General features: G+C 38.7%; 1 protein-coding gene across 2 annotated transcripts; it reads left to right on the top strand.

Moving 5' to 3' along the window:
* The first annotated feature begins 11,574 nt into the window (after positions 1-11,574).
* LOC104110269 (autophagy-related protein 13a-like) lies at positions 11,575-21,000 on the top strand. 2 transcript variants are annotated; one of them, XM_009619725.4, is made up of 4 exons: positions 11,575-11,702; positions 12,048-13,524; positions 13,650-13,831; positions 20,556-21,000. In XM_009619725.4, the coding sequence occupies exons 2-4, from the start codon at positions 12,205-12,207 to the stop codon at positions 20,866-20,868; spliced, it is 1,815 nt and encodes a 604-aa protein (XP_009618020.1). In that variant the 5' UTR covers positions 11,575-11,702; positions 12,048-12,204; the 3' UTR covers positions 20,869-21,000. The 2 variants fall into 2 exon arrangements, with proteins under 2 accessions (XP_009618020.1, XP_009618019.1); XM_009619724.4 differs by having other exon boundaries at positions 20,532-21,000.
* The last annotated feature ends 5,845 nt before the right edge of the window (positions 21,001-26,845 follow it).

The following is a 26,845-nucleotide window of genomic DNA, read 5'->3' as shown; positions in this document are numbered from 1 at the left end:
ATAAGGACTCTACTAGACACGGCTCCGAGACATCCTACGACACTTTAAAACCTTAGGCTCTGATGCCAAGTTTGTCACGCCCCAAAAACGTGGAGCGCGCCCGGCGCTCAACCGAGTGAACCCGACCGAGCAAGCCTGTTGGATTTATTCTACCAAAACTCATTCATGAATGAAGAGAATATATGTTTTCCTTAATTAAAAAATAAAGTGATCGTGTCTGCAGTTACCAATTTCTTACCATAAGTTTCACCATTTTTAAAGTCTCAAATGGACAAGTAATACAACTACAACATAGCATAGTCTGTCTTTCTCAGTACTAATACACAACCCACACTATGTCTACGGAGCCTCTATAGATAAAGAAGAGTACAATGATAATGCCGGCAATAAGGCCCCAGCTATACCTCAACCATAATACATAAATATCAAAAGCTACTTGACCCCGAGATGAAGTGGGGCTCACCAAGTTAGCTAGGAAGAAGGTATACTTCTATCGCTGATCAATGTCTCCTATTGTGGAATCACCTGCATCCATTTAAAGATGTCGCGCCCCCCAACAAAAGGGACGTTAGTACCGTCGAATAGTACTAGCATGAAAACTAAACACCAATTTAAGAATTTAGAAATACAAGATAATTATGATGAACCAGTGCGGCAATAGAATAATATAGATAACTGTTTCAACCATATCAAGCTTACTAAAACTATCAACAACATTTATAGGATTTAAGATGAGATCCTATATAACTATATTCACACAAAGCGGCCCCACCGCCTCACCCGATGTATACGGGTGGAGGTGTACGTACAATACCACAACTCTAATCAAGCGGCCCTGTCGCCTCACCTCAATGTATGCGGGTGTATGTATAACCACAATACCAAGAACCTACACAAGGTGGCTATGCCGCCTCACCCTAATGTATGCGGGTGGAAATGCATCAATGATACCAATACCTACACAAAGCGGCTATGCCGCCTCACCCCAATGTATGCGGGTGGTGGTGCCACAACAATACCAAAACCATACACAAAGCGGTCATTCCGCCTCACCCCAATATAAGCGGGTGGAGGTGCAGTCCCACAATATCATAATCCTTACACAAAGCGGTCATGCCGCCTCACCCCAATATATATGTGGGTGGAGGTATATCACAATCACAATCTTTATACCTAATCCCCACATAAAGCAGTCATGCTGCCTCACCCTAATGTATGCGGGTGGAGGTGTATCACAATCACAATCTCTACACAACTTGGCATAATACCTTTCACATAAATCACGACTAGAAATTATAACATGTGGATACGTAATCCATAGTTTGGGACACATCCTCAATTTCTAATGCAATATGATAAGAGCATTTGAAATATGAATTGAACATATATCTTCATCACAAAACTTATCGGAATACTCGATTTATAATCAACATCTCAGAACTTACAAGGATAATGAGAATTCCAACTCTTAAAGAAGAGTTTAGCCAACATACCTCAATTGAGCTTCCTTAAACTCTAAAACGTTCCGTAATTCTTAGCAACTTCAATCTATTTTATAAATATAACAGATTGAACCACAATTAGGAAGATGATCATGTTTCTAGCTCATTTGAGCATTTTATCAAACACAAGGTGAGCATAAGGTTTCAAGGTCCTTTTTATGGAGGATTCCATCATCCCACAACCCAATATTTACCATGCTTAGTTCAACAATCTTCCTACACCCCTTGATATCACATGCATGTAAAATAATCAACTCTCATGCCCAAATATTATCTTGCTAATTACCCATGTTTAGATGATTTCGAAATTAGGGTTTAGGGTATAGAATCTTACCTCTAGGATGAAGACCTAGTGAGCTTGCCTTCTTAATCTTCCAAAACTTGAGCAAGAATTGAAGAACAAATATTGGAGAACACCTTCTCACTCTAGGGCACCCTCTCTCACTCTAAAATGTCAGATAATAACTCAAAATGACCCAAAGAGTGTATTAAACGAAATAAGGTCGGGTTTTAAAAATCCAAAAATAGAGCTCCGTAACAAGGTATGTGATCGAATAACCGATACGCGGACCGCATATCGGTCGCATAGTTGGTTACAAAATAGCCAAAAGAACTGTCTGAGAATGCGGTCCGCATAACCGTTATGCGGTCGCATAATGCACCGCATAACTATTATGCGGTCGCATAGTCAACCGCATAATTACTTCCAATTAGCCTAATTAATTGCCTCACTCTGCGGCCATTATGCGGTCCGTAGAGTGATTCTGCGGTCGCATAATGGACCGCAGAAATGCACTTTTCCGCCAAAAAACTTTCTTTACTTTCTGGTGCATTGTTCAACCCAAAAAGTCCGTGCCGCGGTGAGCAATCTCGCCGCGAAGAATTTCTACAATCCTCAAACACGTAAACCGAGTCCGACACCATGAAATATTATTTTCTTTGCAAAATTTACCGGGCTTACCACTTAAGTACTTCGAAATTTTTCGGGGTGTTACAAAAACTCTCTTTACTACTTGAGCAGGATGATGACACCAAATGAGCTGAATTATTCGCCAATTGAAAAATTGCAATTCAAAAGTTGAAGCACCACTTTCAAGCTCATGTTGTCCGTCTTGTTTCAAAAACAAATCCCATCAAGTTCGTTATGTCAAAACCTATCTTTAGTGATCGACTAGCAAGGTGGTACCTCCAGTTTCAACAATTTGAAATCGTATACATCCCTCAAAAGGCTATAAAAGGACAAGCGCTAGCGGACTTCTTGGCAGATCACCATATACCTGATGATTAGGAGCTAACTGACGAACTACCTAATAAGGACACAATGGTCATTGAAGTTCAGCCTCCATGGAAGATGTACTTTGATGGTGCTGCACATCGCTGAGGAGCTGGTGCTGGTGCTGGTGTAGTATTTTTCACTTCTTAAGGTGAAGTTCTGCCCTACTCTTTTACGTTGACGCAACTCTGCTCTAACAACGTTGCTGAGTATCAAGCACTAATACTTGGGCTTGAAATGGTTGTCGAAATAAAGCGGTTGCACTTGCAAGTCTTTGGTGACTCTCAGTTAGTGGTCAATCAGCTTCTAGGTAGTTACGATGTTTAGAAGCCTGAACTATGCCCATATCATGACTACGCTAAAAAGTTAATGAGGTGGCTTGTTGATGTGACTATTCAGCATGTGCCAAGGAAAGAAAATAAGAAGGTTGATGCTTTAGTTGCCCTAGCTTCATCATTAGCCCTGCCTAATCAAGCGCAAGTTACTGTCTGCCAAAAATGGGTAGTACTGCTACCAAATGAGGCTGAAGGTGAAGAAAATGAAATCAAACATCTTGTCACTATTTCTGAAGTTGAGAAAGAAGAATGGCGACAACCCATTTTCGACTACTTATGCTATGGGATACTTCTAGAAAATCCGAGGAGAAGGACTGAAATCCGTCATCGTGCACCTCGCTTCCTTTACTACAAAGATACTCTATACAGAAGGTCGTTCGGGGGAGTACTCTTGCGATGCTTAGGGAAAGAAGAAGCACTCCAAGATTGCAAGAGGCACATTCTGGGGTATGTGGGTTGTACCAGTCTGGACCAAAGCTCCACTTCCATATAAAAAGGATGGGATATTATTGGCTGACGATGGTAAAAGATTGCTTGGACTACGCTCGAAGATGCAAGGCTTGTCAATTCCATGCTAATTTTATTCATCAACCTCTTGAAGTGTTGCACCCGACTGTTGCATCCTGGTTGTTTGACGTTTGGGGATTGGATGTTGTTGGACCACTGCCAAAGTCCTCTGGTGGAACCTATACATCTTGGCTGCAACTGACTACTTCTCAAAATGGGCTGAAGTTGTTGCTCTTAAGGAGGTAAAGAAGGAAAATGTTGCAAGTTTTATCCGAGTAAACACTATCTATCGCTTTGGCATTCCTCGTTACATAATAACGGATAATGGCAAGTCGTTCGACAATAGGTTGATGAACAATATTTGTGAACTCTTTGGCTTCAAGCAACGTAACTCTTCTATGTACAATGCTGTCGCTAATGGTCTAGCTGAGGCATTCAACAAGACTGTATGCAACTTGTTAAAGAAAGTCGTCTCCAAATCCAAACGGGATTAGCATGACCGTATGGAGGAAGCTCTGTGGGCATATAGGACAACTCACCGCACGCCAACACAAGCGACCCCTTATGCACTCGTTTGTGGAGTTGAAGTCGTCTTGCCACTCGAGCGTCAAATACCTTCATTACGATTAGCTATTCAAGAAGGAATCACTGATGAAGAAAATGCCCGACTTCGATTAGCTGAGTTGGAGGCTCTTGATTAGAAGAGGTTGGAAGTTCAACAGAGTCTTGAATGTTATCAAGCTCGATTGCCTCGTGCCTTCAATAAAAGAGTTCGCCTGAGATCCTTTCAAGTAGGAGATCAAGTCCTGGCCATACGAAGACCCATTATTACTTCCCATAAACCTGTAGGGAAGTTCACTTCAAAATGGGATGGGCCATATGTCGTATAAGAAGCTTACTCAAGTGGGGCTTACAAGCTGGTTGATGCAGATGGCATGAGAATCGGCCCGATCAATGGCAAGCTTTTGAAGAAGTATTATCCTTGAAGTTGCAACGCTCCTTGACGTATGAGCCTAAACTGCATGTTCCTACACTCCGGGTACGCATGAGTCTAAACTGTGTACGGCCCACAAAAAAAAAACAAAGTCCGCTAGGTTGAAAACCTCAAAAGGGGCGGCCTAGGCAAAAATTAGGACATAAAAAAAAAGTCCGCTAGGTTGAAAACCTCGAAAGGGGCGGCCTAGGCAAAAGTTAGGACATAAAAAAAAAAGTCCGCTAGGTTGAAAACCTAGAAAGGGGCGGCCTAAGCAAAAGTTAGGACATAAAAAAGAAAAATAAATAAATTACCCATTCTGAACTACGGTATGACTTGATCCTCTTCACCAAGGTATGTAGGCAGCTTAGAGTTTCATTCTGAGTTCAGTCGCATAAGTTCAAAAGATACATAACCCCCCAATTGTTGTCCGAATGAAGTACGATGGAATGTAATTCATTCAATCAACATTTGAAAATCGAGCTGATATACCATTCTTCTGTTAAACATTGGATCCCATTTGATTTAAAGGGGGCAAGCCGATATGGTAAATTGGTGTCTGCAATGAAATGATTAATATCTTTTAGGGGGGCTGCCAAGCATTTGCATTGAAGTCCGAGGATCTGTTATGCCTTCACGTTCGCCAAACCTTCAAGTTATTTTGGTCTGTCTTCACGACATTTCAAATTCAGTGAGACTTGGACCCAAGATATTTGGTGAGAATGAAGCTCTTGAATTTTAATTTTTGACAATTAAAAAGTTCTTACAATCTCAAGGCTTCCACATCAAGATACAAATGTTTTGGTGAAGTTGTGCAAGTCTGAAATCGTCGCCTTGTCAGAATTTAGTATTGACTTCAAAATATTATATGAAACAATCCTTAAGGCATTAAATTTTGCATTTTGGATATGTTATATATTTTAAAGGTAAGTTTCCAATAGATCAAACGGTTCATGATTTCGATATTCCTACATCAAGATACAAAAGTTTTGGTGAAGTTGTGCAAATCTGAAATCGTCGCCGCGTCAGAATTTAATATTGATTTCGAACTGTTATCTGATTCTATCCTTAAGACATTAGATATTTCATTTTGGATATGTCATAGATTTGCAATTTAAGGCTTCAAAAATCAAACGGTTCATGATTTTGACTTTTCTACACCAAGATATGATTTTTTTGGTGAGACTGCGCAAATATAAAATTTTCAACGTGGTAAAATCTGGTTTCAAAATATTATCTGGGTCCATTCGGAAGGTGTTTGATTTTATGTTTTGGATATATTTTAGATATTGAAGTCTAATTTTCGAGAAATCAAATGGTTCGTTATTTGGACTCTCCTACTACAAGATATGAATCTTTCGTTACAAGTGCGTAAAGTTGAAAACTATGCGACCAAGATAAATGTCGGGCAATGTAAAGCAAAAGAGAAGCAATCTTATTTAAGACGAAATAAATATCCACTAGCTCAATCTAACATAAAGATAGAAGGGGAGATAATGCTAATAGCCTAATCTAAACAAAACTTGTAGTTGATCAATTCCTGACAGCTAGTCTCTAGGTTCTTCTTCTTCTCCTCCAAATTGGTTGAATCATCAACATTCAGTAAATTTACGTTGTCATATGAAGAGACCTCAGTCTCGACAGCTGAAAGTTTTGCCTAAATCTCTTAAACCTCCTTTTGAGTTGCTTTTATAACACCTTCAGGGTTCTCCCTCTCTTGTTGTAATATCTGCAACTTCTTCACAACTCTCTTCAGTTTGTTTTCACTAGAGGAAACTTTCTTGACTTTCTCACTTGCTTCAAGTTTGAACGACTCGAGACGCTCTTTAGCTTTAGAAATCAGCTCTAGCTTCTCATCTTCACTCGTCTTATCAACCATATTGGATTGCTCTTGGTCATATGACGCGGCAAGCTCAAAACGAGAATCCAGTAAACTCTCTAATGGAGAAAGATCCAAAATATTCGTCTTCTTCATATCTTCGAAAATCTCAATAATTTGCTCCCTATAAGATGAGAGCAATTATGCATGTGTTTTGGAGAGTCTATTACAAATTTCCTCCCAAAGTCCCAAGATGAATTCCTTTTTGCGATTAAAGACAATGCTCTTTCCTTCAAAAATAGATACCACTGTATTTGTCATTGGTGGAATGCGAGTTATCTCATTTGGAGTTTGTCTTTTTAGGGCTTCGTCATGAGGAAGAGATGATGCCTTTGAAGACGACTTCACTTTAGATGTAGGCCCTCCAATAGATTCATTACTCACTTATGGCTTATCATGCGGGGATACCACCGGATGCCCAATGGCATTTAACTGCATAAGGAAATGGCAAAGAAAGTGAATATTTTTTTAGTAGAGCTATTCGGTCGATTAAAAAATAAAAAGAAAGGGCAAGGTGATTGTATTTTTACCTACTTGTTACAAGCTGTATGCGTTCTTGAGGGACTATCAACACTTGGAACCTTTACGATCTCTACTGGGTTAGGCCGTTTCCTTTTCCAATTTTGATCTTCATTGGTACTCTGGCTTGTATCTTGAGGAACTTGCGTGCTAAATGGAAGAACTGGAGGGTGCTTCTCTATATCCGTTGAAGTGCACACTACCTCTTTCAAAGCTGCCTTTGAGGATTTAAGCTTCATTTTCTTATGTTGTGTAACTACTTTTGGGATTGGAGTAGGTAGCTCTTTAACTTTTTGGAGCGTCTTTCCAACACCTTGATCTTCACCTCCTAAAGGAGTAGTAGACTTTAGCCCAATATTGTCTACCAAAGCTTGTAAATTATTCTCGAGAAACTTCCCATGTGCTTTCTCCCACCAAGACATAATTGGTGGAGAAAGGCTTCTCCACAGGATCTCCCGTTGGGGGGAAGGGGGGAATCGCACGTGACATAGACCGATACAGTGTACAAATCCTCAAAAATCTAAGTCCTTCATCTAGAGAGGCGTTACGGATATCATTCTCCAAAAAACCGGGGACGTTCTGGTAAAACCCAAATTGACGACCAAACTGATGCGGGCTATATGACTTGATGATGAATGAGTTACCATACCTCAAAGGGAGGTAACTAAAACGTAACCTCATGAAGTAATTTGACTCCAACTCTAGAGGGGCATCGTTATCCACATAATAATAAGGATGAGAATTGGTTAACATTGTTGGTGTCCAAACTATATCCTCCCTAGTGTGGATGCGTTTTCTCGCATCCTTCTCGTCAAAGTACCTCACAGCTCCCTCTTCTGAGTATGCCACCATCAAAGGGACAGACGGACCCTTAGCAAGTGGATAATGGGTTTTGAAGTAATGTGCAAGCCAACCGTAAACATAATGAATGGGAAAACAAACTTTGACCTGATCAAGTTGGAAAGAACACAAAATCTTATTCAAACCATGATAAATACTCACCAAAACTGGGACCGCAAGGCTAATCTTTCACCCGCATGCCATCGTGCTTGCCATCTTAAAAGTCTCGGGACGAATGAAGTTTTCTGCCTTGGAAAACACAAAGGCACATAACCAAATTGATAAGAATGTTGCTATATATGTTTCATCTTTCGTGTCAGACCTCATCCTAAGCTTGGAGAATATAACTTCTTGATCACTCGACCACCTCGTTGTCTCGGGAATAACTCCGTTAGGATTATGTGTCGACTGTAGGTGCGCAGATTTCTTTTCCTTTCGCAGTGGGGCATGTTTATATATTAAAGTTTTCTTATACCAAAAATTTGTCCACTTGCTGAAGGAGACCTTTTGGTTAGCACCCGTACCTTCCTTAAGGTGATGGAAGGCAGCAAATAAATACTCGCAAGATCGAGGGATAAATCTTATCTGTTTTTCGTCCAAACCGATAAGTTCTCTTATCTCAGGTACCACTTCTTCATATAGAGAACCCGCAATGGGCAGACCTTCAAGGATATGTAAGTCCCAAAGAGAGATAGATAGTTCCCCAGCTGATGTAAGAAGCGTGTTCGTCTTGGGGCACCAAGCCTCACAAAATGCTTGCAAAATGTTCGAGTTTCGATCATAAGTAAAAAGTGAGGTATAAACAACATCATAAATCTTTGTTGTACTCAGGGTTTGTTGGCTTCCACCAAGTACATCTTCAGCCCATTCCCACTATCCTAGAATATGACGATACTCGCCCTCGATTATTGTTGTGTTTCCCCCAATGTACTTCGCCTTGAATTGTGCAACGTTCTAAGTTCGGAAGGGTGCTAGCAATGTTTACGTGGCGATGGATTGGCGCTTGGAGAGACCACATCTTGGACAATGGATTAGAATTTGATTTGTGCTCCAAGGTCCAGTTTTCTACATGAAGAGAGTTCCTCAAAGAAGGCCATAAGGCTGTATACCGGCCAGCTTGTGAGGTGTGAACCAAAAGCTTGATTTGTTTTATGCCATCTTCAGTCTCGATTATGAGATATCTAAGTTTGGAAGAATGTGAGGTATAGTCTCTCAAATTTTCCATCTCTTCGGGCTGCAAAAAGAAAATGAAAAAAAAAAAAAGATCATCAAAATCCAAATCAAGAATATTAGAATGGGCAGAAAGGTCTAAATGGATTAAATGACCTCCAATAGCCGGGCCACATCGAGAGTAATATCTCCGATAGTCGGGCCACATTGAGAGTAATCTCTCCGATAGTCGGGCCACATCGAGAGTAATCTCTCCGATAATCGGGCCACATTGAGAGTAATCTCTCCGGTAGTCGGGCCACATTGAGAGTAATCTCTCCGGTAGTCGAGCCACATTGAGAGTAATCTCTCCAGTAGTCGGGTCGTTTGAGAGTAATCTCTCCGGTAGTAGGGCCACATTGAGAGTAATCTCTCCGCTAGTCGGGCCACATTGAGAGCAATCTCTCCGGTAGTCGAGCCACATTGAGAGCAATCTCTCCGGTAGTCGGACCACATTGAGAGTAATCTCTCCGGTAGTCAGACCACATTGAGAATAATCTTTTCGGTAGTCGGGCTATGAGAGTAATCTCTCCGATATTTGGACAAGGATGAATACCCATCCCCTCACACCCTAAGATCACCATCTTCATGCAAGAACTTGTACTTGCCTTCTCGGCCTACAAAAAAAAAAGACAAAGAAAATGCAGAGGAATTAAAAAAAAATTACCTTTGTGCAGGCTTCCTAAACGTCAAAGGTCGAAGTAAAAGTGACTTTGCGGGTGACGCTTGTTTTAATCAATTACCAAGAGAATGCAGGTTTATATAGCTAATGAAACATGGCATTAAAAAGTAGTTATGCAATGTGGGATCAGGTGTAAGCCGGTCAAACGTTTCCTACTCCAAATAGAATTCAAATCGTAAGATACACACCGTGAAAAGTTACCTTACTTTGAAGTCTTTTCCCTTAAAAGTCCTAATGTGGTGTATTATTTGTTTGAGTCACGTGTGCCCATTCCCGAAAGATCAAGTGCTTTGATAGTGTATCTCTTTACGGTAGTGGCAATTTTGTACTTCAAGCCTTGTTTTGAAGTTCAATACGTATACATCCCAACAAGTCACGAAGTAGGGGTATTTGTAGGCATATAAATTTTATTAAAATTAAATTTATAAAATAATTTGAATTATATTTTAAATTCAAGATATATTAGTCCAAATAAATACTACGGGCTAATATAATTGAATTAATTATATAAGTCCAATATATATGAATTAAATAAATAAGTCTTAATCCATTGGGCTAACCCATTTAATTGGGCTAAAGTAACGAGCCTACTTCATTAAGCCCAAGATGTCATCTTCCTAGAAGCCTAGTTTGGTGCCACGTGTCAAATGATGTGGCACGCCACGTCAAATGGAAGAGCCAATAGGACCATGCCACGTGTCAAAATGACAAGACATGCCAAGTCAAATTACAGGGACAATGAAACCGCGCCACATGTGCGAATGACATATTCTGGCCAATCGAATGCGGCTGTGTCACACTTCAATTTGATTGGTCGGAAAGAGTTTGTTCTTATCACAACTCCTCCCTTCTACAACTATAAATATGGGTCTTCATAACTCAGAAGAGACACCAGAAGTTGTAACAAGAAGCAAGAGAGAGCTCGTGGATCAAACGCCGCAAAATTCTCTACAAGTTTCAAGCAATCAAGTTCAAGTTCAAGAAATCAAGTTCAAGCTCAAGAACGAAGAACAAATCAAGGTCAAGTTCAAGCTCAAGAACGAAGAACAAATCAAGGTCAAATTCAAGCAATCAAGCTCAAGCTCAAGAACAAGATCATCGTTCATGGAAACAAATATAGATTCAAGATCAAATTCTTGAATATATTCTATTGAAAAGAAGAATCAGAGGATTCATAGAAATTGTACACTCAAATATTTGAAATCAAATACTATGATTGTTGCGATATTTTTCGGTCTTGATTTTATTTTCTCGACGCAATTTATTGTCTACGCATAGAAAGCAGTAAAACAAGACTATACAACCGAAGTTATTAGCTAAAGCTTCAAATCATATGGTATCAAGTCAATAATGAGACCAGTGTAATATCGACAAAGCAAAACGGTTGAGAAAGTAATATAATTGTAGCTAAATGTATTCTTTTCATTGTTAAGATTCTTTCATATATGTGCTTTTCTATTTTAAGTAGGTTTTTATTTGTTTACTTGAATACGAATAGGAGTCTTACAATACACATCGTAATAAATAAAAATCCTAAAGAATCCTACAACTAAAGGAATCAAAAACCAAAGGAAAAAAAACCGTAAGGAAAGAATCCCAAACAATATAAATTCTAAAGATTCCTAAACCTAAAAGCAAGTGCACGACCTTTTTTTATTTTGCCCACAAGAAAAAAATAATGATTACAATTACAAGTATATACAATCGCTATTTCGTGATTTTAATATAGTATATATAATATAATATAATATTTATATAGATTATTACCATTGTTTCAATAAAAAATGAGAAATTTATTACTTTAGTAGTCCATAACTCCATATATATATATATATATATATATATATATATATGGTCTCTTTCTGCTCCATCCCTAGCAGGCCACTCGCTATACGGAATTTCTCTCTCTTCCATTTGCTTCTTATTATCTCCGACCCTGTGGTTTCTCTCTTCGTCGCTGCTCTCAAACTTTTATTCTCTCAAGTAAGTCTATATTTCTCATGGCGCTATTTTTGTTAATCAATTCTATAGTTGATTAAGTCTTATCATCTGATTATGTATTCTATTTTAGCCGTTCTAATTTCCAAATTTTATTCGCTTTCTCTTGTTCTGTTGACGTGTCAATTTTCTCATATTAATATATTTGTGTATGGTTTTTCCGACCTGCTCCTTGAACATCTTTTGATATTTGTCGAGGTTGTCGGATTCTTTTTATTTTGATATAATATGTCAAGAGCTACTACTATGCCTCAATCCGGAAACTACTTTGGTCACTGTTAGATTGAGTTTTCCATAGCTTTTGTTTGATCTTTATACATATATTTTTAGGTTCATTATCAAAACATAGTGGCCCACATGACTGAGCAAATAGTCAGTAGGTTATCTGTTTTGTCTATCCATTATTTGGAAGTTATAATGTACTGGACCATATTGTACATGGCTGAGGACCAAAAATAGTTGTGGTTATCTGTTTTGAAAGACAGAAATGGATTTTCAGAGTAACCCACAGGGGGGTGAACATGGAAGATTTGAGCAAATACTTGCTCAATTTCTTCTTAAAAGCTTGCATATTATTTTGGACTCAAGGATTCCTTCGATACGACCTTATGGTGGTAGTGGGGAAGTGAAAAAGAGTGACAGGTGGTTCAATTTGGTGTTGGGAGATCGTCCTGCTGTTCTTGATAACTTGAATCTGTTGCACCGGAATTTGGTGGAACCGATGATAATAGATATAATACTTGTTCAGGATAAATCTAGTACTTCATTGGAGCACGATTCGAGTACAGGATTTGCAGGAGGATATACAGAAACTGTTGTGGAGAGGTGGGTTGTACAATGTGAGAATCGGAGGTCAATGGTTCTGCACATGGGTGATTCCTCTTTCAAAAAAACATACAAGAAATGCATTATACTACTCCGCTCGCTTTATTCAATGATGAGGCTCCTGCCTGCATTCAAGGCCTTCAGGAAACTATCATTGTCAAGTCAGAGTTGTTATTTTGATATCAATTATAAAGTGTCTTCATTTAGTGAGCTATTCTCAAGGGCAGAGGAGGCGTTGATGAAGCAATATACTTTTATTCCAGTTGATTCCCAGCAAGGCCGACTTGCTTTATCTGTGACATATCGAGAAAATCTGGCGGACTTCAACCTGGAGACTTCTGCATCCTTTCCGCCTGAGATCATTACAGATTATGTTGGCAGTCCACTCACTGACCCTATGAGGTCATTCCCTTCTACCTCAATGGATAAGGGTCGTTCATTGAGAAGGACACAGTCATCTTCTTCAGCACCAGTTCAGCGTCCACAAAGTTGGACCAGTGGTCTCCTCAGGGCACCATCTTTACCTCAGCCATATGTTGGATCTCCACCTTTGTACCGTGCACCATATGAGCTTTCAACTTCGCCCAGTGATGTGTATGGACAGAGGGTTCCACCTAACTACAGATTGCCCACTCTCCAGAAAGCAACTAATTATGATGACGACCAGATTTCCCCTCCATTTTCACCATCTCCATCTCCTTCTCCACCCACATATTTCTCAGGTGCAAATCCTGTGCAGACTCGTTTGCGTTCAGAAACTGTTCCTGTCAGTATCCCTCATCCATTGATGGGCAGAAGTTCCAAACACATATCTCCTAATTTGTCTGATCCAAACAGGCATTCTCTCCCACCTATGTCACCTAGAAGCACAAAGCATGATTCTTCATCCCATGAATCCCCTTCTGGAATCAGGTCATCGAGAAAAGTGGATTTGCTAAGGGCTCCAGAGTCAGATACTGGGACTACTAATCCTGGACAAAAGGTGGGCAGTTTCTACTTTTTACTAAATGTGTGCATTTTCTAGTTAATATTTTTATTTAAAAATAGGATCTGGTTGAGCTCTTTTTCAGCCAGCTGCTAACTTTCGTTTGTGTGCTTCTTTTTCAGGTGTCTACAGATGCTAGAGACGATTCAGGACGGTTTTCAGGTTTACTATCTTCAAGTGGTTCACCACGTGCTGGGTTTTCTAGAAGTTCTAGCAGACTATCTTTTCAGGATGACTTGGATGACTGTGATTTTTCTTGTCCTTTTATAGTTGATGATGTTGATAATGCTGATTCTAGAGCCAGGTAATTTTTTCTACAGCATACCGTATCTGTAGAAATATTCTTCTTCATATGAACAGTACATCTCTGCATTCATTTTCTTCAAAGTTTATCTGTCATTATTTTTGGTAGTAACTGTGAAATATTACTATAACAAAGAAAATTAATACATATGAAGAGCATCTAGTGTCTTGGCCACCTTCTAGATACCAAAGACAGAAGACCTCACAGAAAAGCTAATTTCACAACTGATGTATAAAAGGCTCACATCTATGTGCTCTCTTAGAGCTCTTAAGCATATCTACTCTCTTTAATCCCTATTTGTATCTGTTGCACTACAAAATTGCTATGTATATTGCTGCCTCTGTCATTATATAATTGGTTTTATAGCCAATTATGTGGCATATAGTTTGTCCAACAGGTTGGACATCATAAGAAACTGGGCTTCAGATAGTATTGGGAATTGAGCTTTTGATGTAACTGTGAGGACAAAGTTAGCATTTCCACAGTGAATGGGCCATGAAGCTATCATTCTCAGCGGAGACATGAGTTTTCAACTTGAAGTTATTTTTCAACTAAAAAATCCAATATGTAAACTATTGGGAAGAATGTCAACAATCATTCCCTTTTCACTTAATGAAAGGATATAGCAATAATATGAATCATATGATATAGATTCCAAGGTTGTAAGCTCCTCACTTTTTGCTTAGATATCAGCTAATTTAGATCTATCCAATATTTGCTTTACATTACTGTCGTTGTTCTCCTTGAGATGAGGAGCAGATGTGTAGCTAGCTATATTTTATCCCGCTTTCCTTTTTACTCTGTCCTCAAAGGTTCTCCACTTTCTTCTGGCCTTTTGATCTTTGATCTGCCTTTTATATATCACCTATTTTCTAGATTATTTATTACTTTGTGACTGCTATGCTACTTTAAAATTTAATAGAGTCTATTTATGCATGTAAACTTCGAATTAGTGGGAAAAAACACCTACTATTGTTTTACCTGCATATTTTTAAGTTTGTGCTTTTAAGTTTTGTCTCTTGTGTGAAATAAGTGAATTTGATTCAAAAAGTTGGATGAAGTGGTAAAATCTACTGAAAGAGTGGTTCCTTGCCAAACAAAACCAGGCAATTGTGGTTAGCATACTCACATTATACACATGCACACCAATATGGATATATTATAGTTACTAGTTTTTCAGAGCTCCTTAGAGAATTCTCTTTAGGACATGCTAGAACTTCAAAACTCCTAGATGTTATCTTGTTAAGTATCCGAAAAGTAGATACAATCTTATAAAACTAGACTCATGAGGATGTTTTTATTAGAAGCTTAAATAAGATTCAATGAGAACAGAAAATGAATCTTTTTCCATGCAAAGTTCTTCAGATATCTGCAAATCTTTTTGCGGATGCCTCTCGTATACCGTAACCACATTTCTTCAGTTGTTGGCCTGCAGTTTAGTAACCTTGCAACTGCTGAAGCTTTAGTTTAGGGTTGTTTGGTAGTGTAGAAATTTTTTCCTCTATTTTTGGAATCAAGAACAACATTTGTGAGTGTTGCTTCCCTTCTCTCAAAACCTTTTGGAAACAAGAAACTTATCACTTGTTTGGAAGCCTCACACCCTTGACAACTTTCAAGTGCAAAAATCCCATTCTTCTATCAACTAAATCTGTTGCTCAAAGGGTTATTTTACGAACTCTACCCAAAGTTCCTTCTCTCTCTCACTAGCAGCAGCACTAATCTACTGCTTGCAATTTTCATGTTAGCATTTGCATTCTCTTCCACCGCCTCCCAGTAATTCGGCTGGCCAAAAGCAACTAGAACAACTGCCATTTGGCTTTATACTTTTTAGCTAGGTTCTTCCTCTCCTTTCTGTCTTTATAGCATATGATGGTATAGCAATTCTCAAGTTATACTTCATTTTCCATCATTGGGATTCTTGACAGGCCATTCTAAGGATGGCAAAATGGTATGCAATTGCATAATAGTAAAGGTTGCTTATGAACTAGTTCACAAATTCTTTTGTATTTTTCTCCTCTTTCCTCTGATTTGATTGAGAAATTTCTCAAACGTATTTGGTTGATCATTATGGGATAAAAGGTTCAATTTGTCATGATACTTTGTGCTGAAATAGCAATGATAGTAGAGACTGGTGAAATAGCAAAGATACTGTGCCCAATTTTTCATTTTTAGTTCTATGAAAAGAGGAGATTTTTGGTTACCATCCTAATTTAGCGCTTTCAAGTGTTAGACAAAATGTTTGTTAGTTCTCTGATGCTATATATTATCTGGAATTGCGAATATGCATATAGTGCTTAATGATACATTCTACAACAAAAATAATATCTTAGCTGTATTGGTGATATATCATTTGAACTTGAGGGCACATCGGATATGTAGAAGCCTAAGATTTGTTCGGAGAAGAACTTCATTTAGCTAATATATTGGGGAATCCCATTTACCCTCTTGGACACTATTATTTCTTATTTTCTTTTTCTCAATAAGTGTCCTAGAGGACACATTTGATTTTCGGTAACTTAGAATCACATCAGTTTTCCTTTATCGACTGTAGGGGTGGCAATTTGAGCCCAAGCCTATTTGACCCGCTCAACCCGCTCATTTGTTGAACTCAACCCATCTTGACCTAGCCCAGCCCATCTAAAGTTGGGCTGATTTTTAGCGCAAATTGATCCATTAGTAACTTTGCTAAAAGATCTTAAAAATAATTCTTTTTTTTTATTTTTTTTTATTTTTATGGCAATCAGTTTTTTTTTTTTTTTTTTTGACAAAAGAGAAGGGGGGGCATGTACATGACCTTCCATATACACAAGACTGTAGCTGCAACAGCCTTACAAAAACTCATGAAAGAGCTAATCTTATACAGCTTCTCTTCCATGAGGAAAGAAAATACATTAACTTACAAAAAAATTAGCTTTGTCAAATCTACTTCTTATGCTAGGCAACTGCCATTTATCTGAGCAAAAAGGACCCTTAGCTTCTCGAGGCAACTGCTGGAATGTGTAGTAATATGAGCTATTGCCACTGTTTGCAGCTTTTTTGGCAAGATGATCAACCACCTGGTTGGCTTCTCTATAACAATGGGTAATTTGAACTTCTGCATGGTCTAGAATCTGTGTGATGGCACTGATTGTATGCTTCATCTTCCCGTTGTTGGTGTTCCTCTCTTTTAACATATTGGTCACTATAAGAGAGTCAAGCTCTAAGCAGAATTTGGTATATCCCAGTTGAATGCACTGCTCTCCACCAAACTTGGCTGCTATTGCCTCTGCTTTGTATGGAGAAGGCCATAATGAGATCACCATGTGAATCTCTTATTACCCCTCCTATACTTGCCCTACTAGTGTCAACCAAAAAGCTCCCATCTGTATTTGCCTTGATCATATCCCATGATGATTTCATCCATGTTATTTGCCAATATCTCACAATAGGCTTCATTCTTTCCACCTCTTCACAAAGTCTCACCCATGGCCAATTCAGTTTGCAGTTAGGATATGCTACAGTAACAACAACTTGAATGGTCCAGGTGATTTGTTGCTCCATGTAAATATAGACAAACCTTTTTTGGTCTCCAAACTTGCAAGAACTCCAACTTTTTCAGATTTCCCAGAAGATAATTAATGGTACAATCTGCAGCAATAATTTATGAATGTTATTTTTATGCTCGACTTCCCACCACTTCTTGAGAATCATCCTAACAAGCCAATTTTGATGTCTGATGCCTAGAGGCATACCATATCTATTCCAAAGGTATCTAGCAGCATCACCTTTACTGAATGTATGATGAATGGAATCACATTTTGATCTTTGACAACAATTACATCTAGAAACTGGCTGGTTACCAAACTTGGCGATTATCTCATCAAAAGGTAATTTACTATGGCATAATTTCCAGGACAGGATGGAAATTTTGAAGGGAACGCACTTGTGCCATAGCCTGTAAAGTGCTTCATTTCTCTGCCTTTTGCATCTAGTGATCTGCCATAAAGATTTATTTGTGTATTTGCCATAAGCCATCCTCTGTTGGGCTCTCGATGACATAGTCTTGTTCATTCTGCTCCCCAATCCTAATGTTAGCTATATGTTGCACAGTTTCTTTATCTAGGATCATACCAAGTTTTTCCAGGTTCCATTGACCTTGTGTAATGTATTCCTGCACCTTAGCCTTTCTGCTGGCCCTTGAATCGGGAAACATAGTATCCAGAGTACCCTTCTCTGTCCAATTATCGAGCAGAAGTTGCAAGTACCTGGGACCCAAACTTTAGTGGTTGGGTGAGCTCTAGCATAGTATTTTGCCTCAAGGAAAGAAGCCCACAAAGATGGTTGAGTTATGAACCTCCACCATATTTTCATAGCAAGAGTATTGCTGATATCCTCCATGGTTCTAATACTAATAATGGTTCTAATACTAATACCTCCCTCATCCTTAGGAGTACATAAATTCTTCCGAGAACTCCAGTGATATTTAGTTTTATCACTTTTGGAGCCCCAAAAGAAATTAGCAAAATGCTTCTCCAATAGGTTCAAAGTACCCTTAGGTGGGCTCATAGCTGACAAAGTATACACATGCGGCGACTGTAATACACTTTTAATCAACACTACTCTTCCTCCATAGGACATCTTTCCCTGCCAACCATTTAATCTTTATACCACTTTAGTAACCATGACATCAAATAATTCTAACTTCTTCCTTCCAATGTACAAGGGACAACCAAGGTAATTGAAGGGGAAAGTTTTTTCCAGAAAGCCAGTACACTCCCTCATTCTATTAATTCTGTGCGCACCAGTCTTAGGATCTGTGAGGAAGAAGCTCTTGTCAGTGTTTACCTTTTGTCCAGAGGAGGCTTCATAGTTACTTATCTGCTTCATTATGAGCTTTGCTGACTTATTATTACCGCTGGTGAAGATGACTATATCATCTGCATAGGCTAGATGGTTAATGAGAGGGCCTCTGTGACTCATGGTGAAAGGAATGAAATCAACATTGTCATGAAGAGCATTAAGAGATCTAGACAAGACCTCGGCTACCAAAATAAAGAGAGAAGGTGACAGTGGGTCTCCTTGCTTAAGACCCTGTGAAGAGGTAAATAAACCTCTTCTAGAACCATTGATAATGATAGAATACCAAACATCAGCAATCACCCTCCGAATAATATCAATCCAAAATTCTTCAAAGCCAAACCTTTTTAAGACCTCTACTAGAAACGACTATGACATCCTATCGTATGCCTTAGCCATGTCTAGCTTAATAAACATATTTCCTCCCATGTTGGTCTTGGTGATATTTTGAATAATTTCTTGTGCTAATAAAATATTATCAATTCCTTTTTGTTTGATATGTTATATATGACTATAACAAAAGAAAGTCTTATTTGATAATTAAACAATTGATAAAAAACAACACATTAATTAAAGCTTGATAAGAGTTGGGCGGGTTGGGCTATGACTCAAATTTTAGCCCATCTTGACCCAGCCCGTAACTTTTGGGCGGGTCATTGACCATCCATTTATTGACTCAACCCATTTTGATCCGCCTAAAATCAGCTCAACCCGCCCATTTGACACCCCTAATCAACTGATATAACTTACTTTGTTTCTTTCCTTATTAGAAGAAAAGAGAAAAATAACCCTCCTTGTTTCTTCTCAAGTCCTTTATTGTTCTTTAAACTGATTGTTTGGATCTTTCTTGTCCTGCGGTTTTTTCTGTTTTTCATTGGTTTCACTTGTTTAACTGGTTTGAGGTTGCATTTGGACTCAGAGATTGGGTTCTCAACTAGGGACTCGAAAAGTGCAGGTTTAGAACTCTAATACTATGGGAGGAGAATTATGAGCAAGTTGCTTTCGTCGGTATTTGATAGGTTCCATAGGGATTGGAATTTGGGACGAATTTTCTCAGATAAGGATTTCCGTCAAACTAATTAAGTAATATGCTCCTTTGACCCTAGCATAATTTACGTTATTGAATATTTGTTTAGTACTTATCACAACTCTTACACATCAAATCACTGAAGGAGAAAATATAAGCTGTTTTTGCGTTGTTGAGGGCCTCCTTTTCTACTTGTTACACCTTAAAGTTTATTTTGGTGTCTGGCCCCTAAATGATGGCTCAAAAGGAAGCCTTTGTCTTTTGACTTCAAAAGAGCACACTGCATGTGCTGACTTCATTTGGAGCTCCTGGAAATTTTCAGGGGTCCCAAGTTGTGGGTGTTGCAGCTTCCAGTTCATTGGAAAGAATAGTTTTTTGTGGCTGGGTTGGTTAGTGGCTTGGTAAGATTTAGGTGAATCCAGGCAGTACTTCCAGGAGTTGAAGAAGCAGAAAAATAGCACAGTTAACAGGCAAGGTTCAGAAAGTTGAAAATGGAAACTATTGGCATATATGTGTCCAAGTGTTGGAGGGAGTAATAGTGAGCTAAAAAACTTGAGCATGGAAGATTTGACTTGAGGTAAGGAACACGGGATAGATTGGAGACGAATCTGATCGCGAATTACTTTAAAATCAGTTCAAGTTGGGCTTTCAACTTCCCTTTTCAGTAGTTTGATATGACTTGAGATCCATTTTTATCATGATTGCCTTAAGTGGAGTAATTATGTTAGGTTAGAGATCTTACATCCAACCAAATTTTGCTGACAGACAACAAGCTAAGAGTTTGTCATAGTTTTTCACATCTTCAGTTTTGTCTTTCTTACTTTTTCAACTCAACAGGTGTTTATTGTTCTTGTTATGCAGAGAGACCCTTGATTCAAAAAAAGGTTCAGACACATCTTCTCAAGCATCTGCAACCACCAGAAAATCTCAAGACGCTGCTGTAGGTGCCCTTGTTCACATGCTGAGGACTGCTCCCCCTTTGCGTCAAGATTCAAGCTGTTATACCCCGCGTTCTGTAAAGACAGAAGTAGAGGGAGAAACTGGCACTGCATCAGGGTTCTATGTTCCTAGAAAGGCATTGGACGCATTGGAGGAGCTCAAAACTTACACACAATTGAAAGATATGTTACTTTCCAAAAGCACAACCCGCTCGGGCAGTGAGGGTGGAACTTAGTGTGATGTACATATATACTTGTTGCTAAGGGGTTCGTTAACAAGCATTTACTGTGGGGAGGACTAACAGATTCTGTACATAAGTGATGGGAAATGGCAAGTATTATAGTCAATATATTACCTGATTTTGACACTTCTCGAAACTATTAAAAGAACATGCTCTATTAAGGTCCTGGTAAATGATTATAATATTACCCTCCAGTATAGCAAATACAAGTACTTTGAAAATAAAACCAACGAAAAGGAGAGAGGATCATTGGTATTTTATTTTATGCTGCTTAAACAAGATTGAAATTTCATTCGTTTTAAAGAGTGAAGCAAACGAAGCTGCTGTTTTGGACGTGTTATTTTTCCTGTTCGGGCAGGTATCGCAAATCTTTTCTACTTGGAAGTTGCTACTGTTTCGGAGAAAAATTTAGGTTTGTGTTATAAAATATAAAAAATAAATAATAATCTAGATATAATATAATTCAAAATTCCACTTGTGCGAATTCAATGGGTTTTTTGTTGTAATAATCTAGATATAATATAAACTCAAGGTGTCGGCACATACGTGGTACAAGATTGGGGCATCGATTCAATTTTGAAACCCATTTTAGAATGTAGTTAAATCAGTTTTCGAGGGTGTCAAAATTATTTTTTAATTGTACTTGCAATTCATCACGGTAATTGCTTGCTCATTTAATGCTTAATATTTTTTTTTGTGAGTTAGAAGTTTGATGGGAGTGTTGTAATCAAGATAGCAAGGCGTGATGTAGAAGCTAACAATGCAAGCTTTTGGCGAAGATAAATCACGACAAAAAGATTACACTAAAATAGGCATAATATACTAAACCATTTTGGTCAATTGACTTACATTAATCTACTAATATAAAAGGAAAAAAACTATCGAGAGATAAATTCTCACTCTAAATAAGACTCTTTAATAACTACATTGTGGATATTATGGTTATTGTTGTTGTGAGAAGTAGAGATCTTCACTTTATAGAACACCTGTAACGACCCGATCGGTCGTTTTGAGAATTAGATCCCCGATCCCCTAATATCTGCTTTTCCCATATTTGTTTCTGCTTTTGAGATTTTTGCCGGAGTGATTGGTTATGGAATTCAGGGAGTTTTGGGACACTTAGTCTCTAGTTGTGAAGTTAAGCCTTAGAGATTGGACCGTAGTCGGAACTGTGTGAAGACGGATCTGGAATGGAATTCCGTTGACTCCGTTAGCTCCGTTGAGTGATTTTGAGCTTAGGAGTGTGTCTGGAATGTGTTTCGGAGGTCTGTAGTAGATTTAGGCTTGAATTGGCGAAAGTTAGATTTTTCGACGATTTCGGCCAATAGTGGAATTTTTGATATCGAACTCGGAATGGATTTCCAGAAGTGAATGTAGGTTCGTAGTGTCATTTGTGACATGTGTGTAAAATTTGAGGTCATTCGGACTAGATTTGACGTGTTTTAGCGTCGTTTGTAGAATTTGGAAAATTCTAAATTCTTAGGCTTGAATCCGTGCTTAATTCATGATTTTGGTATTGTTCGATGTGGTTTGAAGGCTCGACTAAGTTCGTATGGTGTTATAGGATTGGTTGGTAGGTTTGGTTGAGGTCCCGGGGGCCTCGGGTGTGTTTCGGGTGCTTAACGGGTGAAAGCTTGGACTTAGAGGAATTTTTGAGTTGCTGGTTCTGGTGTTTTCGCACCTGCGGTGAGGAGTCCGCAGGTGCGGCCTCGCAGAAGTGAGGTTGGGATCGCAGGTGCGCTTTTAGGTCAGGGGGTCAGTGGTCGCAGATGCGACGAGTGAGCCGCAGGAGCGGAGCCGCATCTGCGGAAGGGCAGTCGCAGATGCGGAGGTGAGAAGAACCCAAGGTTCCGCAGAAGCGGACGATTGAGCGCTGAAGTGCATCCGCAGGTGCGGACTCAAGCGCGCAGGTGCGTACCCAACCCAAGTAAGTGGACTTCGCACCTGCGATGGATTGTCCGCAGGTGCGTGATCGCAGGTGCGAAAATCGCTGGACAGAAAAGAGGATTTCGAGGGTTTGAAATTTCATAACACAAAATTCGATTTAGAGCTCGGTGGGAGACGATAGTTCAAGGGATTTTGAAGGAGAACTATTGGGTAACTAATTCTAACTCTATTTTGATCATAATACATTAATCTATTGTTGTTTTCCTCGTCTAATTAAGGAAATTGAGGGTAGAAGTTTGGAAATGGGGAAAAAGGTTCACCAATTGAAAATCTGAGTTTTGAATGGGAATTTGACGTCGGATTTAGATGATTTTTTTTGAGTGGACTCGTGAGTGAATGGGTATTCATAATTTATAATTTTTACCCGATTCCGAGACGGGACCGGGGAGACGTTTTGGGCGTTTTTCCTAATTTCACGCTTTAGCTTCAAATTAATTAGTTAAATTAGTTACTTGTAGTTATATTTACATTATGCAATTAATTTGAATAGATTCGGGCAATTTGGAGTCGGATACTAGTGGCAAGAACCTGATATCAAGTTGGTTTGAGCGATCGAGGTATGTGGCTTGCCTAACCTTGTGTTGGGGACTTTCCCCTTAAGATGTTTGATATTAATTGATGTGTGGGCGCCGTGTACATGAGGTGACAAGTACGTACACAGGCTGTTGTTGCAAAAAATCCCGTTTTTCCTTTCTAAATCATAAACTGTTTTTTCTTATTAAATTGCACTAATACGTTTAATTGTTTAGCCTAGATTAGAGGAGCATGCTTACGTGTTTTAACTGCCTATTTGACATTCTGTGCACCATGCTTAGTTAAGTCCCTATTTTCCTTACATGTGTTCAGTGTAAACTGTATAACTCGATGCCATACCTGTCATTTCATCTTGCGATGCATATTTAAATTGGGACTATGGACGTATTCCAGGAGATCCCCCAACACTGCATATTTACTTTGGGACTACGGACGTATTCTAGGAGATCCCCCATCACTGCATATTTACTTTGAGACTACAGACGTATTTCGGGAGATCCCCTTGTACTGCATATTTATTCGGAACTACGGGACGGTATCCCGGAAGATTCCCCATTGTGTCTACCTTGTTCTGAGCCTAGAGCTCCCTTAACTGTTAAATTTTCGAGAATTTTTTAACTGTGTTACCGTAAACTTTACTTATATCTTTTACTGTTTAATTTATTATATTTATTTTGGTATGGCCTTGACCTGACCTCGTCACTACTAGACCGAGGTTAGGCTCGGTACTTACTGGGTACCATTGTGGTGTACTCATACCCTTTCCTGCACATGTTTTCGTGTGCAGATCCAGGTGCGAGCTATCAACCTCGGGGTTATTGCGTGCTGCTGATTCTAGGAGACTTCAAGGTACTTCTGCTTGCGTCCGCAGATCCTCGGAGTCCCCTTCTACTTCCTCACCTAGAGACTTTCTTTGTTATCTTCAGACTTTTGTATAGAGCTACATAGATTATAGCAGCTTGTGACTTAGTGATATTTCGGGTCTTGAAAAATTATTTTGTATATGCCGAGTGGTACTACTTTTGGTTATTCACAATATGCTGTTTATCTTTAAAATGTTATGCTTTCTTTATATTTTTCGTAATATTAGGCTTACCTAGTCGTAAAGACTAGGTGCCGTCACGACACCTTACAGAGGGTTAATTTGGATCGTGACACCACCAAACGTAAAAAGAGAAAAATAAAATAAAATAAAAAGAAAAATTCCTAAATTATCACTACAAACTATTTCAAACATTGTTGATTGCCAATCCCCAGCAACAGCGCCAAAATTTGACGAGCTCGAAACACACACCTAAATTATGCTCGCTAATCAAATATAGTATAGTATAATATCGTATCCACAGGGATTGGATTTAAACAGTATTTTCGTAGTTTCTAGGTTAGTTTCTATCCAAGATGATCAACAATTAAGATTTATATGATTTCTAACTAAAATTAACTAAGAATCTAAAGTTATTGACTAATGACAATCGCAACAAGGAACAAGCAAAGAAGGTTATCAATGGGAGAAGATAGGGTTTTGATGGAATAGGTGCAAGATAATTGTTTGGGATCTAACTCTAGGTAATTCACTTCTAATGTTTAAGTGAGTCTCTCGAATTCATTCAATTATTAGTTCAAACGTTCAGCAAAAACTCCTCTCTCGATTAAGTCTTAACCTCACAAGATGAACCAATTTAAGCACGTGAAGATATGCAAGAATGCGTAGTGGATTGGTCTTTAGGAGAACCTCTCTCGATTATCCTCCTAACTAGGTTTAATCAATGATTCAACCAGCCTCTCTCGATTACTAATAAGAATTAAAGAACTCAACCAATAATATAATGCAAGGATATCACAAGTTATGCCTCTCTCGATTACATGAACTAGTGAATATAGATGCAACAATTAAATCATCCAAATACGCTTCAATACATAAAACTAGAGTTATAATCCACAAACAATCATCAATACACCAAATCCATCAAACCCTAAAGAGAACTACTTCATAGATATGGAGAAATTCATCACAAATAAAGTTAAAGTATAGAAAAACATAATTTCGATCCAAACTCGGGTATTGAGTGAGGAAGAAATGATGAAATCTTTGTGCTCGTGTTCTTCCAACTCCTCCTTAGCCTCCTTAGGTTGAATATGTGTCAAAAGTCCAGAAAATAATATTTTTCCATGTATTTATACTGAGTAGGGTCGGGACCAGACGAAATCACATTCTACTAGCCGAAATAGGAAAATAACTCTCTAAAACTTGCACAGGAGCGCCGCATGGGGCGACTCTCCATGCGGGTCATTAGTGGGGAAATCCAGAGAGATAATTTCTGACAGACAACAGAGGATTGCACAAGCGCGGTGCCCCACGCGCCACGATAGTGGGGAATTCTCAGAGTACGGACCAAACTTCGATTTTTGACATCCAGACTTGGTCCTCGACCCCCGAACACGATTCCGGCTTAATCCCTTAGGCTTTTACTCAGACTTCAAAGTATCAAATCACTCAAATTCATTCCATAATGTCTACATAGCTCGGAATCACTCCTACAAGGCATAAAATACACAATAAGTGCAAAACACTACCGATTAAAGCTTAACACGAATAAAGTGCAGTGAATTAGAGTGCAATAAGCGACTAAAATACGCAATTATAGCCTACCATCAATACCCCACACTTAAACCATTGCTCGTCCTCGAGAAATCAAACTCTCCTAACTCATTACACCAAGAATAATTAAAACAGATTAAGTACAATATCGTAACATCCTAACCTCAAGATTTGACTCAAAAGCGCCACACATTATTTATAACCCGCTCACTTACTCTAACACAGAGGTAAACAACATTACCTTTTCTTCATGAATCAAGTGCCCTCACACAACAATAGAGATTAGTTCGACACACAATAAAATTTATGAACAATCAGGAACTCAAGATAGAAAGAATTCAATCACTCTCAGAAACAACATTCATATGCCACAAAGGACGTACCATAGGCTTGTCTGTAGTGTACTACTTTACTAATTAAGCTCATTCAGTCAAGGATCAAGTAAGACTTTAACTGGTTGTAATGTAGGCTGCGGGATGGGTATGATACATTTAGATATAAGAGTGACTACACCTCCCTAAGCACTTTAATACATACAATTTACCATTCAAAACCCCACACTTATGTCAAACCATAACTCCACCTTCACATCAATATACATTAACTCCCTCCTTCTTTAAGCACAATTACACCAAGTTACCACTATTAAGGAGAATTATTGCACAACAATACAACTATTTTTTTTTTCTTCAAGTGGCTCTTACTTTTTCAAAACAGTGCACCTTTCTCCTTAGTTCAATAGTTCCACTCAAAAGCCAAACCAACCACCCCACACTTCAACTTTTACAAAGTTCATAACAAATTAAAGTGCTCACGAGAGGTACAAGGTTCAAATAGATGATTAATTCACATCAAATGGTTAGGGCTTATAATGTGGTTGCCAAATAAATA

The sequence above is a fragment of the Nicotiana tomentosiformis genome, chromosome 6, assembly GCF_000390325.3.
Source record: "Nicotiana tomentosiformis chromosome 6, ASM39032v3, whole genome shotgun sequence".
Lineage (NCBI taxonomy): Eukaryota > Viridiplantae > Streptophyta > Magnoliopsida > Solanales > Solanaceae > Nicotiana > Nicotiana tomentosiformis.
This window is presented reverse-complemented; position numbering and strand designations above follow the sequence as displayed.

Excerpts from the sequence above, each read along its gene's own strand:
- LOC104110269 (XM_009619724.4), top strand. The coding sequence starts at position 12,205 with ATGGATTTTCAGAGTAACCCACAGGGGGGTGAACATGGAAGATTTGAG. Across the intron at positions 13,525-13,649 it reads CTACTAATCCTGGACAAAAG|GTGTCTACAGATGCTAGAGA; the intron begins GTGGGCAGTTTC and ends CTTCTTTTTCAG. Across the intron at positions 13,832-20,531 it reads AATGCTGATTCTAGAGCCAG|GTGTTTATTGTTCTTGTTAT; the intron begins GTAATTTTTTCT and ends TCAACTCAACAG.